Source organism: Homarus americanus, unplaced genomic scaffold, assembly GCF_018991925.1.
Source record: "Homarus americanus isolate GMGI-L3 unplaced genomic scaffold, GMGI_Hamer_2.0 scaffold43243, whole genome shotgun sequence".
In the NCBI taxonomy this organism is placed as follows: domain Eukaryota; kingdom Metazoa; phylum Arthropoda; class Malacostraca; order Decapoda; family Nephropidae; genus Homarus; species Homarus americanus.
Genome location: NW_024721459.1, coordinates 85022 through 100913, shown reverse-complemented (window position 1 = coordinate 100913; position 15892 = coordinate 85022). Strand labels below are relative to the sequence as shown.

General features: G+C 42.1%; 1 protein-coding gene across 1 annotated transcript in view; it reads left to right on the top strand.

Annotated features, from left to right (window-relative positions):
- Window positions 1-1073: 1073 nt before the first annotated feature.
- Window positions 1074-15892, top strand: part of LOC121861708 — a 46796-nt gene continuing 31977 nt past the window's right edge. The window contains exon 1 of the mRNA XM_042359619.1: window positions 1074-1854. Within this exon, the coding sequence (XP_042215553.1) occupies window positions 1764-1854 (91 nt within the window). The 5' untranslated portion in view covers window positions 1074-1763. The remainder of the gene's footprint in view (window positions 1855-15892) is intronic.

The window sequence follows — 15892 nt, the reverse complement described above, 5'->3', positions numbered from 1 at the left end:
GGAACGGACAAGGACGTTACATACAGTGGTGGCATTGAGTACGTAAGGAAGACAAATTTAACTTAAATTCGTGAATCAAGGAATAATATTAAACTTTTAATAGAATTTTGTCAAGAGTATAATTATGATTCTTACCAACATACTTAAAAAAACAATCAAATAAAACACACACACACACACACACACACACACACAACCACGCCAGGAATTCACACACATTCATATTTGCATGCAATCGGACCTTACCATCCAACACTGTTCTTCCATTATGATAAAAACAGAGAAGACGAACACGGGGGAGGTGGTGGAGAGAGGGTGTGTATGTTGATCTGAAGGAGGGGGTGTGGTTGATCTGGAAGGAGGGGTGTTGTGTGTTGATCTGAAGGAGGGGGGTGGATTGAAGGAGGGATGTGTGTTGATCTGAAGGAGGGGGGTGTTGTATGTTGATCTGAAGGAGGGTGTTGTATGTTGATCTGAAGGAGGGTTGATCTGAAGGAGAGGGTATTGTGTGTTGATCTGAAGGAGGGGGGTGTTGTATGTTGATCTGAAGGAGGGGGGTGTTGTGTGTTGATCTGAAGGAGGGGGGTGTTGTATGTTGTTCTGAAGGAGGGAGAGGAGACACAACACTTCGACCCAGCGTTCAAACTTTGCTGGAATGTGCATATGAATGTCTCCTGAAGGTGCGGGAGAAACTGACCCAGAGTTTCTAATCACTGGGGGTTTATTTATTTTTTTTTATGAGAGAGAAAGAGGGAATGAGAGAGGAAGAAAAGAAGGAAGGGAGAGGGAGGGAGAGAGGGAGAGAGAAGGAGGGAGGGAGGAAAGGAGGAAGATAAAGAGGGGGGAAGGGAGGGAGGAAGATAAAGAGAGGCATAGGTAGTCATTTAAAGGAAACCCAGACAGACAGACCGACAGACAGACAGACAGACAGACAGACATTGGTACTGTATAAAATCGTTTGTTTTCAATACTATCTAGATTTGTCGTACACACACACACACACACACACACACACACACACACACACACAACAGGCTGTAGTGAAGTACCTGTAGTGTATCTAGGTAATATTATTAACACCTTTCTTTCTTTCTGTTCAATAATAATACAGAAATAATAAATTACTCCGGTATTTGAAAGTTCTTATTAATAGCAGTGATTCTCCCTCGCAAGAACAATGCGGGAGGTGAACAGTGAACAATATAATATGAACTTTTCTTTGGTGTTCTTCACGTGATAAGGTGGAAGAGGTAACATCAGATCATGGCAGTTCATCCCGGCCAAGAAGCGTGGTGGTGGATGATGTACAGGTGTAGTGAGACAGTGGCCTCAGCGAGTTATGTGAACAATGAACCGTGAAGAGAGTGAGAGACAAAGTGAAGAGAATTGGAGACTTTCTTATTATCCCGGAATGTTTCTCAAGTTGGTTGGTGTTCTGTTTATGTTCTCTCGGTGTTCATATTGTTCACCTGTTCATTAGAGAGTGAAGTGGCGTATTTTTTTTTAAACGTCTTGTGAACTGTTTTGAAACTCTCTACATATCTGAGTGAAAAGAAGAGACCCCTTCAGCGTCTGCCGTCTGCCACCACCCTCAGGAAGAGAAGTAGGGGCGGGGAAGGTCGAGAATTATTACCCCTTCAGCGTCTGCCGTCTGCCACCACCCTCAGGAAGAGAAGAAAACAGAGGCTGGTGAGACTGGAGAAGGGATGTGGGATGGTTGAGGACTGCCAGGTGTGGTGGAGGTGGTGGTGGCAGGTGTCAGGATGGTGGCCACTCACCTGGTGTTAATGAACCACTTCTTAATGAGTCTCACACATAACTCACCTGGCCATGGAGTCTTCTCGGGAGTCAACAGTAAGTCTCTATCTTATTTCTTCTTCTTCTTCTTCTTATTCTTCTTTCATTATACTTTATTCATCTGTATTCATTTGTATATTTTTTTCCATGTATGAATTTTTATATCTGTGTGTGCGTGTATACAGGATGCACACATATTATTGTACTCCTCTGTATGTTTGTGTATGTATGTGTGTGTATGTATACGTTTCCGCTCTCTCTCTCTCTCTCTCTCTCTCTCTCTCTCTCTCTCTCTCTCTCTCTCATACACAATATATAAACCACTTGAGCACCGACAGAGTCAATCCAAAATGCACAAACTCCTCGTAAACTAAGAACCAGTTTGCAGTTCATGACCAAAGCATCACCATCTTAGGGACTCCTTTGCGGTTCCTTTAGGTTTTCTTCAGTTGTTCCTTTAGGGTTTCTTCAGTTGTTCCTTTAGGTTTTCTTCAGTTGTTCCTTTAGGGTTTCTTCAGTTGTTCCTTTAGGTTTTCTTCAGTTGTTCCTTTAGGTTTTCTTCAGTTGTTCCTTTAGGGTTTCTTCAGTTGTTCCTTTAGGGTTCCTTCAGGGGCTCCTTTACCTCTCAGCCGCATTCCTTACACGTCTAAGCTTCCAAGTGACGGATTCTCAAAGCGCCATAAATCACATACTCCTCATAACTCAAGATAAGACAATTTTTACCTTAAGTTCTAAACCAAAATCATTTATGTTACGTCACAATCATGAATTCTCAAAGAGTCATTGCTTATTTTTTTTACTCTAATTTAAGATCTTAAGAGCGTAATTAAACTGCATTACTTAAGTTACGGCAGAGAAAGAAAAAATAGATTCTCGTTCATTTTTCATTTCCTTCATCTTAACTACATATATGTGAATGTATCCAAACTGTTTTACCTTACACAGCCACACAAATACGACTATCTAAATGTCATCATCGGCATTTAATTACCTTGAAACTTTAACCTAATTTACCTTGAAACTTAAACCTAATTTACCTTGAAACTTTAACCTAATTTACCTTGAAACTTTAACCTAATTTACCTTGAAACTTTAACCTAATTTACCTTGAAACTTCAGCCTAGTTTACCCTGAAACTTTAACCTAATTTACCTTGAAACTTTAACCTAATTTACCTTGAAACTTTCACCTAATTTTCTTTGAAACTTTAACCTAATTTACCTTGATACTCTAACCTAATTAGATTCGGGTTTTTTCGTATCTAAAACAACACAAAACTCACCTCCCCCCTCCCCCCCCCATCACTTACCTTGACGCGCTATCAGCCAGGTAGAACATAAGAACATAAGAAAATAAGGAGTCTGCAATAGACCGGTTAGCCTGTGCATGACAGCTCCTGTCGAGAGTTACTACCACTCTCTATCATCCATGAATCTATCTAGCCTCCTTTTGAAACTTTCCAGAGTTCCCGCACTCACTACAAAGTTGCTAAGCTTGTTCCACTCGTCCACCACCCTATTTGTGAACCAGTTCCTTCCTATCTCCCTCCTAAACCTAAACTTATCCAACTTAAATCCGTTGCCTGAGTCCTATCCTGCTCGGATATTATAAGAACTTTATCTATCGCCTTTATTGATTCCTTTCACCCACTTAAATACTTCTATCATCATATCTCCCCGCATTCGTCTTCTAGGGAATGCAAGTTTGTTTCTTTAACCTATCCCGATATGGAAGGTTTCTAAGTCCCGAAATCATTTTCGTCATTCTCGCTGCACCGACTCTAGTGAATTGATATCCATTCTATAATAGGGGCACCAGAACTGAACCGCATAATCGAGGTGCGGCCTGACTAGCGCAAGATATAGTTGCAATAAGACCTCTGCACTCTTATTACTTACACTTCTAGATATAAACCCAATACTCTGTTTGCCTTATTTCGAACATTAACGCACTGTTTTCTAGGCCGTAGGTCCGGGCTTACAAGTACCCCTAGGTCTCTTTCACAAGTCGACTACTCTGGGTTGATGTTGTTAAGGCTGTATACATTGTCAGTATTTGTTCTTCCAATATTAAGTACGCTGCACTTGCTGGTGTTGAATTTCATTTGCCATTTTTCAGACCACCCCTGCAGTATATTTAGATCCTCCTGTAATGCATTTGCATCCTGCCCTGAATTAATATGCCGCCCTATTTTGGTGTCATCCGCAAACTTGCTTATGTCACTGCTGATCCCAGTATCTAGATCGTTTATGTAGATTATGAACAAGAATGGGCCTAGTACTGACCCCTGGGGAACCCCACTGGTTACACGGCCCCACTCAGATTTAACACCATCTACACTGACCCTCTGCGTTCTATCGGTAAAAGAGTTAATTCCTGGCTGAAGATCTTACCTGTTACCTGACGTGGGTGATGGATGGCCGTGTTAACAGAATCAGGCAGGTGCATTCAATCATCGTTAAGCTGAGTTGTTGTTATTTTTTACAATACCTGTATCAAGATGTGAAGGTGTTAGTGGTGAATATAAGATTATTTAATGGTTAGACTGTTGGCTACATATTGAGACCTGGAACCCAACCTAACCTAAACTAACCTAACCCAACCTAACCTAATCTAACCAAACGTAATAGCACCATTAACTTACAGCCGTAGCGCCGTTCTCTACTATTACCGTAACTAAAAAAATTGACCACTGCACATCTTTCACATCTCAAAACACATCCCTAGAGTAGATAAAGTCGATGCAAATAACTAACTTGACCCCCCCCCCCCCTCACCGTCCTCACTCATAACAAAACATACATATTTTGCGGTGAAAATAACTGCCCGCGAGGTACTCCAATGGTCAGTACTTATGACTGTCTGACTGCCGCTAATTACAGAGTGTCAGGGGGGAGAAAACTGATATTATCGCTCGTAAAACATGAGACAACTAAGTTTTCACTATATATGTGAAGAAATTATAGGTGAAATGTGTATGTAGGTATATTAACTGTGTGACTGGACTGCCTTTACACCGACGTCATGCTCACTCGGTCCCTCAAGTGACACTGATTGAATTTGTGGTGACTGCTGGTTGTGGTGTGACCGTGGTGGAGAGTTGCAAGGTAGGTAGATACCAACCTTGGAGAGTTGAGACACAGTAGCCTGAAGATAAAAAAAAATAGTTACTGAAAATTAAACCTTTGTAAGAATGGATATCACCTATTCGATCAACCCCCCCCCCCTCCCCTCCCTCCAACGAGCAGTACGATATCCTCAACTAGAAGAGTGCCATCGTGTTTCCAGATAGGATCACTCACTATACGTTACTCTTGAGGAAGATATCGAGAGAAAACGCTCCTTTGAAAATGAAGACATTTATAACCGTGTATATTGCCTAGTTGGTCGCACCTCCGCCAGACCTGTTATGTACGATAGTTTCTACCAGGAGAATGGCATCGTGTTTCCTATTACACGACATCGCTGCCAAAGAAAAAAGTAAAATTTAGTATGATCGTAAATTTAGTTTTTTTTGTGTGTGGATTCTTAACAGCAGCACACTTTCTGGCGCCATAAACCATCATACAAGAGAGGCAATAAAATATGAAGCTTGAGAAATACGAGGAAGAGTATTTTTTTTAAACAATTCTTACTGTTTAATGAAGGGTTGTATATCACACACCACGTAAACATATGATACTCATTTGTTTTTCCCCAAGTGTTTATAGACCAGGTTAAGAGACCGGGGTTATTATTATTATTATTATTATTATTATTATTATTATTATTATTATTATTATTATTATTATTATTATTATTATTATTATTATTATTATTATTATTATTATTGTTGTATTTTTAGGCTAACTGCTCTGTAATTATCGCTTTTGGGGAGTTTTGGACACACACACACACACACACACACACACACACACTAAACTTAAATACATGGTCAGTTCACAATTAACCCTCACCTTATATTCTTAGTGATTTATTGTTATTTATTTTTACTTATCAATCACTTGTCTCTCTAGCTTGTACATACCTAGTGTCACCCATCACTGTCAACCACCACTGTCACCCATCACTGTCACCCATCACTGTCAACCACCACTGTCACCCATCCTGTCAACCACTGTCACCCACTGTCACCCATGTCAACCATCACAGTCAACAACCACTGTCACCCATCACCGTCATCCAACACTGTCAACCACCACTGTCAGCCACCACTGTCATCCATCACTGTCATCCTACACTGTCATCCAACACTGTCACCCATCACTGTCAACCACCACTGTCAACCACCACTGTCACCCATCACTGTCAACCACCACTGTCAACCACCACTGTCACCCATCACTGTCATCCAACACTGTCAACCACCACTGTCATCCATCACTGTCATCCAACACTGTCAACCACCACTGTCATCCATCACTGTCAACCACCACTGTCACTCATTACTGTCATCCATCACTGTCATCCACCACTGTCACCCATCCTGTCACCATCACTGTCATCCACACTGTCACCACACTGTCATCCATCACCTCCTACACGTCATCCAACACTGCCATCACTGTCAACCACCACTGTCAACCACCACTGTCACCCATCACTGTCAACCACCACTGTCAACCACCACTGTCACCCATCGTCCCATCACAGCAACAACCACTGTCACCCATCACCGTCATCCAACACTGTCAACCACCACTGTCATCCATCACTGTCATCCTACACCGTCATCCAACACTGTCACCCATCACTGTCAACCACCACTGTCACCCATCACTGTCAACCATCACTGTCACCCATCACTGTCATCCAACACTGTCAACCACCACTGTCATCCATCACTGTCATCCTACACTGTCATCCAACACTGTCACCCATCGCTGTCAACCACCACTGTCAACCACCACTGTCACCCATCACTGTCAACCATCACTGTCAACCACCACTGTCACCCACCACTGTCAACCATCACTGTCAACAACCACTGTCACCCATCACCGTCATCCAACACTGTCAACCACCACTGTCATCCATCACTGTCATCCTACACTGTCATCCAACACTGTCACCCATCACTGTCAACCACCACTGTCAACCACCACTGCCCATCACTGTCAACCATCACTGTCAACAACCACTGTCACCCATCACCGTCATCCAACACTGTCAACCACCACTGTCATCCGTTTTCACTGTCATCCACACTGTCACACTGTCACCATCCTTCCAAACCACTGTCACTATTACTGTCATCCATCACTGTCATCCACCACTCATCCGTCAAAGCAATAAATTAAATCTCATAACACTAAAGGTGTTCATGAACTGAATTAGTGAGTTAATACCTGTCATTAATATTGATGGACAGGTGAGGTGACAGGTTAGTGAGGTGGACAGGTGAGGTGACAGGTTAGTGAGGGGACAGGTGAGGGAAGGTAGAGTGGACAGGAGGGAGTAGTGAAGTGGACAGTGAGGTGACAGTTTAGTGAGGTGGGCAGGTGAGGTGACAGGTTAGTGAAGTGGACAGGTGAGGTGACAGGTTAGTGAAGTGGACAGGTGAGGTGACAGGTTAGTGAGGTGGACAGGTGAGGTGAGGTTAGTGAGTGGACAGGCGAGGTGACAGGTGAGTGAGGTGGACAGGTGAGGTGACAGGTTAGTGAGGGACAGGTGAGGTGACAGGTGAGTGAGGTAAACGGGTGAGGTGACATATATTACAGGTAAATAAGGGAACAAATGAGATATAGTAATAAAAATAGAAAATCATATTAACAACAAAAACAACAACAATAACAAAAACAATAACAAAAACAACAACAAAAACAATAACAACAACAACAATCACAATGAGAATTAAACTGACAAATATAACATAAACAAAAATGGAAGTTTAAGCCGTAATATTCTTGATAAACAGAGACAGACAGACAAACGCAATGATAAACAAATTCTTTCAGTCTTACCTCATAGGACAAACCCAATGCTCCGGTGACACTCAGACAGGTGTTTTATCAGTACCGGTCACTCCCCCCACACACTGTAACGTCATCCACACTCCAGCACAGTCCCAGCACATTCTGGTCGTATCCTCAGCTGCCTAGTACACCTCAGCACATCCTCAATACACACATATCTCAAGCACATCAGAGTACAAGTGCATGGTTAGGTTAGGTTAGGTTAGGTTAGGTTAGGTTAGGTTAGGTTAGATTCAGCGTTTCTCCCCTTGATTATAGTTGGAAATTTTGAAGTAGATGCCATACACACCCTATTACATACATACATACATACATACACACACACACATACATACATACATACATACATACACTACATGCATACATACATACAGTACATCCATACATACACACGTGAGACAAATGGAAAAATAAACTTACAAGGTGAAAAGAAGAGTCGTCGCTGGGATGGTATATTATCGAATTGGTTATGTGGAATATTTGCCTGAAGTAGCTTGAGCATTTAAGTTATGTAGGTTGGGTGTGTGGAGAGGCAAGATGGTGGCGGTGGGACTGTTGACAGTGTTATGGGTTGAATTTCAGGAACGTTAAAAAGAAGAAGGAGGAGAGATAGAGAGAAGGAAATGAAATAAGAGAGGAAACAATGAAAGAAGGGGAGAAAATGAAGAATAGAAAGGGGAAGTATTAATAGATAGATAGATAGATAGATAGATGGAAGAGATCGTGAGAAAGATAAGGAAAGAGGAAGACAGAGAGATAAAGAGAGAGAAACACAAGTAGTAAGAGAAATAGTGACCGAGAAAGTGAGACACAAAGAGAGAGAAAGAAAGTGTGAGAGATTAAAGATAATAAAGAACATAAGAAAATAAGGAGTCTGCAATAGGCCGGTTGGCCTGTGCATGGCAGCTCCTGTCGAGAGTTACTACCACTCTCTATCATCCATGAATCTATCCAGCCTCCTTTTGAAACTTTCCAGAGTTCCCGCACTTACTACAAAGTTGCTAAGCTTGTTCCACTCGTCCACCACCCTATTTGTGAACCAGCTCCTTCCTATCTCCCTCCTAAACCTAAACTTATCCAACTTAAATCCGTTGCTAGGAGTCCTATCCTGCTCGGATATTATAAGAACTTTATCTATATCCCCTTTATTGATTCCTTTCACCCACTTGAATACTTCTATCATATCTCCCCGCACTCTTCGTCTTTCTAGGGAATGCAAGTTTAGTTTCTTTAACCTATCTTGATATGGAAGGTTTCTAAGTCCCGGAATCATTTTCGTCATTCTTCGCTGCACCGACTCTAGTGAATTTATATCCATTCTATAATAGGGGCACCAGAACTGAACCGCATAATCGAGGTGCGGCCTGACTAGCGCAAGATATAGTTGCAATAAGACCTCTGCACTCTTATTACTTACACTTCTAGATATAAAACCTAATACTCTGTTTGCCTTATTTCGAACATTAACGCACTGTTTTCTAGGCCATAGGTCCAGGCTTACAAGTACTCCTAGGTCTCTTTCACAAGTCGACTTCTGTAGGTTGATGTTAAGGCTGTATACATTGACAGTATTTGCTCTTCCAATATTAAGTACGCTGCACTTGCTGGTGTCGAATTTCATTTGCCATTTTTCTGATCACTCCTGCAGTTTATTTAAGTCCTCCTGTAGTGAATTTGCATCCTGACCTGAATTAATCTGCCGCCCTATTTTGGTGTCATCCTCAAACTTGCTTATGTCACTGCTGATCCCAGTATCTAGATCGTTTATGTAGATTATGAACATGAGTGGGCCTAGTACTGACCCCTGGGGAACCCCACTGGTTACACAGCCCCACTCAGATTTAACACCATCTACGCTGACCCTCTGAGTTCTATCGGTGAACCATGATTTTATCCACTTTAAAACTTAAAACACAGAGAAACACAGAGACTATACCTGTTGATATGTTTACATTGATAACGTGGCGCCATGTTTGTTATTGTCGACTATCACCATGACAACGCGTGACGTCATGGGGGTAGGTGTTGTGACTGAGCAGTGTGATAGGGAGGGAGGGAGGGGGGTGATTAGGGGTCGGGGAGGGAGGGGGTGATAAGGGGTCAGGGAGGGAGGGGGGTGATAAGGGGTCAGGGAGGGAGGGAGAGGGGGAGGGAGGTAGGCAGGGAGGGAAATCTAACCCTTATTCATAGCTTGATTAGGTTAGGTTAGGTACTCGTTAACTCCCAAATCCATTATCCACCTACAAGAGACAACGTCATGCCTTCAATATCTTCTACAGTAGCCTCCAGTATTACCACCACCCACCACAGCACACTCCCAACTCACTCCCAACTCACAACAACCCACTCTCCAACCCACCCCAGATACCACCCCCATCCCCAAACACATATCAGACTTCAAGAACTGTAATCATTCGAGAAGTCTTGTCATCAGCACCACAAAAGTATGATAACCTTGCCCTTTATTATCGACTCTGCCATCTAGTTCATGTTCTTCACCACCGCCACCGTCTCAAAAGCTGTCATTCTCGAGTGGAAATACCTTAAGGGGCTTGTTATCTTTATTCTAATTATCTATCATCAGAGGAAGGCCATAATTTGGCCTTTTTCCCATCTATTTGAGCTCTCATTATCTACTTTTCTTCATCCGACGATTCGTATCATCGGGGTAGAGTCTTGTGTGCCTCGTCATACCACTTTCAATTCCTGCCGCCTCATCTTTCATTGTCCTATCCAGCACAAGTCATCCAAGACAGAGATTGTCTAGGTGGATGGGTTAGAATCATCCGAGATTATCCAGGTGATGGCTCACAATCATCCAGCATCACTTTCAATCTTCCTTTATTCTCTGTCTCCACCTGACACATTGATCACAGTATGTCACAGGCTGTAGTTCATCCTTCATAACCCAGCTGCTATACCCCGCGGTTGACTCCCATCTTTCCACCGCTGCCACCTATAATCTTGGGGTCTTTATCTAGCGTGACCTCTCCATCACATAATTCCCTAAGTGGCAAATTAGAACAGTTAAATAACTTCTTCCCTCTCATGATCATTTGGTTCATGGTAATAGACATCTCCGCCAGATGGAAGAAGTAAGACTTGGTCACCATTTGGAGTATTATTCATGTAGTTAATAATAGAATAATCTTAGCTATTTTAGTCAGGGAAAATGATTCAGTTTTTTTTTATTCTTCATATTTACGTATAATGTGTGTGTGTGTGTGTGTGTGTGTGTGTGTGTGTGTAATGTGTGTGTGTGTGTGTGTATAATGTGTGTGTGTGTGTATATAATGTGTGTGTGTGTGTGTGTGTGTATAATGTGTGTGTGTGTGTGTATAGTGTGTGTGTGTGTGTGTGTGTGTGTATATGTTTGTGTGTGTGTATAATGTGTGTGTGTGTATAATGTGTGTGTGTGTGTGTGTGTGTGTGTGTGTGTGTGTATAATGTGTGTGTGTGTGTGTGTATAATGTGTGTGTGTGTATAATGTGTGTGTGTGTGTGTGTTTCTCTCTGTAAAAAAAACTTCCAGCAGCAATAATAACTCCACATTACAGATGAGATAATTGAAGCATTTGTCAGAGGTAACATATAATTGTCGACCAACAGCCATAAACTCCTCCATATGCTACCTCCAGATAACCACTTGTATCTGTTACAATTAGCATCTCGCCGCTCACACCTCTCCCCCCCGGCTAAACCTTTAAATCCACTTTAGGTCGCTTCAGGTCAAGTCTAGACAAGGTTTATAGGTTTAACTGAGTTTTATCATCCACAGGAACACTAAAACTACTAAACCAGTTCTCTCTTTCTGTGTATTTGTTTGAGTATACATTTGTACTCTAAAAAATAAGAAACATTGGAACTAGAATATTCATTTTGGCCATGAATATAAACATTAGGTTACATCGCTCCAACAAGTATCTACAGTGTATATGGAGGTGGTCGATGAATTTCACAATGAACACTCCGACTCCTGTTGTCTCGATGGGGTTGTCAAAATCTTTCGTTCGTTGTGTCATATTGTTTCACACAGAATAGTGAAGATGCCTTTTGGAGAGAGTATATATTCTTCTTCATCTTCTGCTTCTTCCTCCTACTACACCTTCTGCTCCACTTCCTACTGTTCTTCTTCTTCCCACTCCTCCTTTTTCTCTTTCTCCTCCTCCTCCCCTTTCTCCTCTCTTTCTTCCTCTACCTCCTTTTTCTCTTTTTTCCTCTTCCCTCTCCCTCTCTTCCTCTTTCACCCTTTCCTTCCTCCCTTTTTTCTCATCTTCCCTCCTTCCCCTACCTCCCTTTCTCCCACCCTTCCTCTTCCTCCTCTTCTCACTCCTTCCTCCTCTTCTTCCCACACCACCCTTCGCTTGCTCCTTACCCTCTTCCTCTACCTCCATCCACTCTTCCTTCAAAACATAACACAAATAGAGTTTAGCCACCAAGAGATCTGGGAGTGAAGCCTTTCGTGTGTGTGTGTGTGTGTGTGGACTCTTGTTTGTATCATTGTTTATTAATGGTAACAAAAACAATAATAATAACAATCAGAACCATAACTACAACCACCACCACAACCACAGCAACAACAACAATAATAACAGCAATAACAACAACAAAAACAACAACAAAAACAATAATAAACTTAACTCATCACGTTCACAAAAACACCCATACCAAACCCGGACAATAGAGTTGGATTCTACCGGATTACGTTAACAAAAACGACATTGCAGATTCATAAACCTTGCAGACAACATGACTAAGTGCAATCCTAAAACATATTTTACTACCTGGGGTAATTAGGAAATTATACGTGTAAGGAATGAAAATGTGTGTTGCTTATAATTGTTTTGCCTCAAGCTCTGACAATCAAGTGCACTCACACACAGACATAGCTGGTAACGGTATGTCCTGTTGGTCGGATTCATAGACGGATTCATAGTCGGATTCGTGGTTTGTTTTGGTTCTTTAGTTCGATGGGTTCATTTGTATTCGGGTCTGGAATAAAAGTTGATTTAGTTCAGCCAAAGAGTAAGTTACGTTGCCTCACAAGCCAGTCAGGGTGACGTACAGGTAAGCCAAGGGAGATAACAAGCAAGCCAAGATAACAAGCTAGTCAATATAACAAGCAAGCCAAGATAACAAACAAGCCAAGATAACAAACAAGCCAAGATAACAAACAAGCCAAGATAACAAACAAGCCAAGATAACAAACAAGCAAAGATAACAAACAAGCCAAGATAACAAACAAAACAAATCAAGATAACACACAAGCAAATAAAAAAGCAATCAAAACATAAGGAAAACGAAGAAAAGAATAGAAACAAAAACATATCCACACACAGACCTAACGGCCACGCTTTCGGCACGCAGCGGGACGCATACTTGCATAAACTGCGTCATGAACTTGCCAAGTGCTTACCTGACTGTACTACCAAACGAAAAGCAAAACATACACACGAAACCAAACAACAGACACACACACACACACAGACACACACACACACACACACACACACACACACACAGTTCCTTAGACTCACTACTGGAATGTTATTGAGTGGTTGTTTAGTTAATGGTTGTTGAAGGTAGTTATAATGTCATGTTGTATTAGTGAGTTAATGATGATATGTTGTTGTTAATGATGATGATGATGATCTGTGTAGGTGTTACAATATAATGAGGTGTCACACTATAATGAGGTGTGACAATACGATAAAGTGTCACATATTTAGGAATTGGGTGTCATATCATCAGAATGTTACGTATTTGAGTGTCATATAACCAAGTGTCAAGTGTGGATAGAGGGAGAGAGAGAGATAGAGAGACAGACAATGAGTTAGACAGACAGACAGGAAGATGGACAGACAGACAGATGAGAGAGAGAGAGAGAGAGAGAGAGAGAGAGGATCCATAAGGCTGACCTCTGGGACTTGATGAGAAGAAGAAAACGATAAACTACTGGTGTGTGTGTGTGTGTGTGTGTGTGTACGTGTTGTTATCGTGTGTCCATTAATCATTAAGTGTACACAGCTAAAGTTGTTATTGAGTGACATTGATTTAGCTCTCTCTCTCTTGTGTTTGTTTGTCACTTAGCTCCCAATCAGCTGTGTCGAAGATATGTCCCTTTATTATTTTATGGATTCATAATGCACACACACACACACACACACACACACACACACACACACACACACACTGACAGTCTCACCTTGTCTCACCTACTTAACCCATATCTAACACAGTAGCGACAGTCTCTTCGTAAAGTACTGTCGTCGCCCAGCCATATACGGGTTCTACTGTGGATTAAATTGTGTCATGGGAGTCTCACTTTTCTTCAGAGATCTTTAAATTACGTCAGGGTGTCACTTCTGCAGGAGGAGTTGACGACTTGTTTCCTTTACGAGTGGAAGACGAAGGTTGGTGAGGGCGTAACGAAGCTTAGTTGGTGAAATTTATTGACCGCTATCTTGGATCTGTGTTATTTCCTGTGTGGATATTAGGTTTCTGGTCAGTGTGTGTGTTGTGTGTGTGTGTGTGTGTGTGTGTGTGTGTGTGTGTGTGTGTGTAGGACGGTGAGAGGTTCATGTGCGTGTAGTTCAACCTCAGTTATTTATAGCTTCAGGTGTATAAGTTACAAATTAGAACAAATTGCTGGAGTTGTAAGAACATGACCTTAATCCCCTGCCTAGTAAGTGTTGCACCTGACACACACACACATGAGACAGCCTCCAGCCATGGTTTAGAGAGGCGTCATGTGGACAGGAAGCCATGAGGAGAACCCCAGGACCCTAGTGGCACACCTATCACTTATGTAAAGTCATGAATGGGCCATACTCGATTATAGAAAGGCCTTACCCTACTCTCGCCTCCGGAAAACACCGCCCTTCCCTTTCCGTCTGTGAGTAGCCATAATGAAGGAGTGAAATGCCATAATTTGCCAAGACCGACCCCCTACACCCTCGCCACCAACACTTAACGCCGCCCAACGAGACCACAAAAAATCCTTCAGGACCGAGAATGGGAGAAAATGTTGTTTATTTTGGCGGGTTGACTCTTGTAACAGGGACCCGGAGCGGACTAACGGAGGAGACGTGTTTCAACTAGTCAACAAAACACTTTAAGACTGCCGAAAGAACCAAACCTTTACTTGTCTCGAAGGGCTAACCATCTATCTCCTGCTGGGCGTTAAATAACCAACTTCTATAGAGTGGAGTAACCAAACCTACGTACTCTCAAGGGACCAAAAACATTGATTACTTTTACTGACCGAACTCAATTATGTACAGACTCTAGTTCCATCGACTGTAACGAGTAAACAAACACTTATCGATCAGTGAGCGAGTGAGTGAGTGAATTAGACAGTGACCGAGTGGCATGTAAGAGATCCTGTAGGAGTGATTAAAAAAAGACGACAAAAAATTGCTTAGTAGATCTTGTTCTCCTTGACGCCACCAGAGGGACACCTTGAGACCAGGGAGAGAGAGAGAGAGAGAGAGAGAGAGAGAGAGAGAGAGATGGTAATTCAATCAGATGACACAAGATAACCCTATATATTTATGCATGCCTATCTCTATATCCACCTACCTCCTCCTTCCCCCCCGCCCTCACATCTACCACCTGACCTCAGTACACAAACAGACTGTGGTAGGTACTTATATGTCAGCCCAGGACACTCATTATTGTAGTAGTTCTGACTCAACAGGATATGGACCAAGGTCACCCCATGCAGGTGGTGGAGGAGGCAGTGTGTTGCATGTTGAAAAGGGGTGATGACCTTACTGGGAAAACCATGAAGGACAATCACACACACACACACACGCACACACACACGCACACGCACACACACACGCACACGCACACACACACGCACACGCACACGACCTCTGTACGCTTCTATCCTCTTGTATTATTAGTAGTAGTAGTAGTAGAAGTAGTAGTAGTAGTAGTAGTAGTAGTAGTAGTAGTAGTAATATTGATAATGAAAAAGTTTATTTAGCCAGAAGACCACAGCTACAGAGTCGAAGATGATAATAATAACAATATTAACATTATTATTCTTAGTACAGGTATTATGTCCATTACTGTATCATAATTGTTAATGTTCTTCCGAGTATTATCATAATG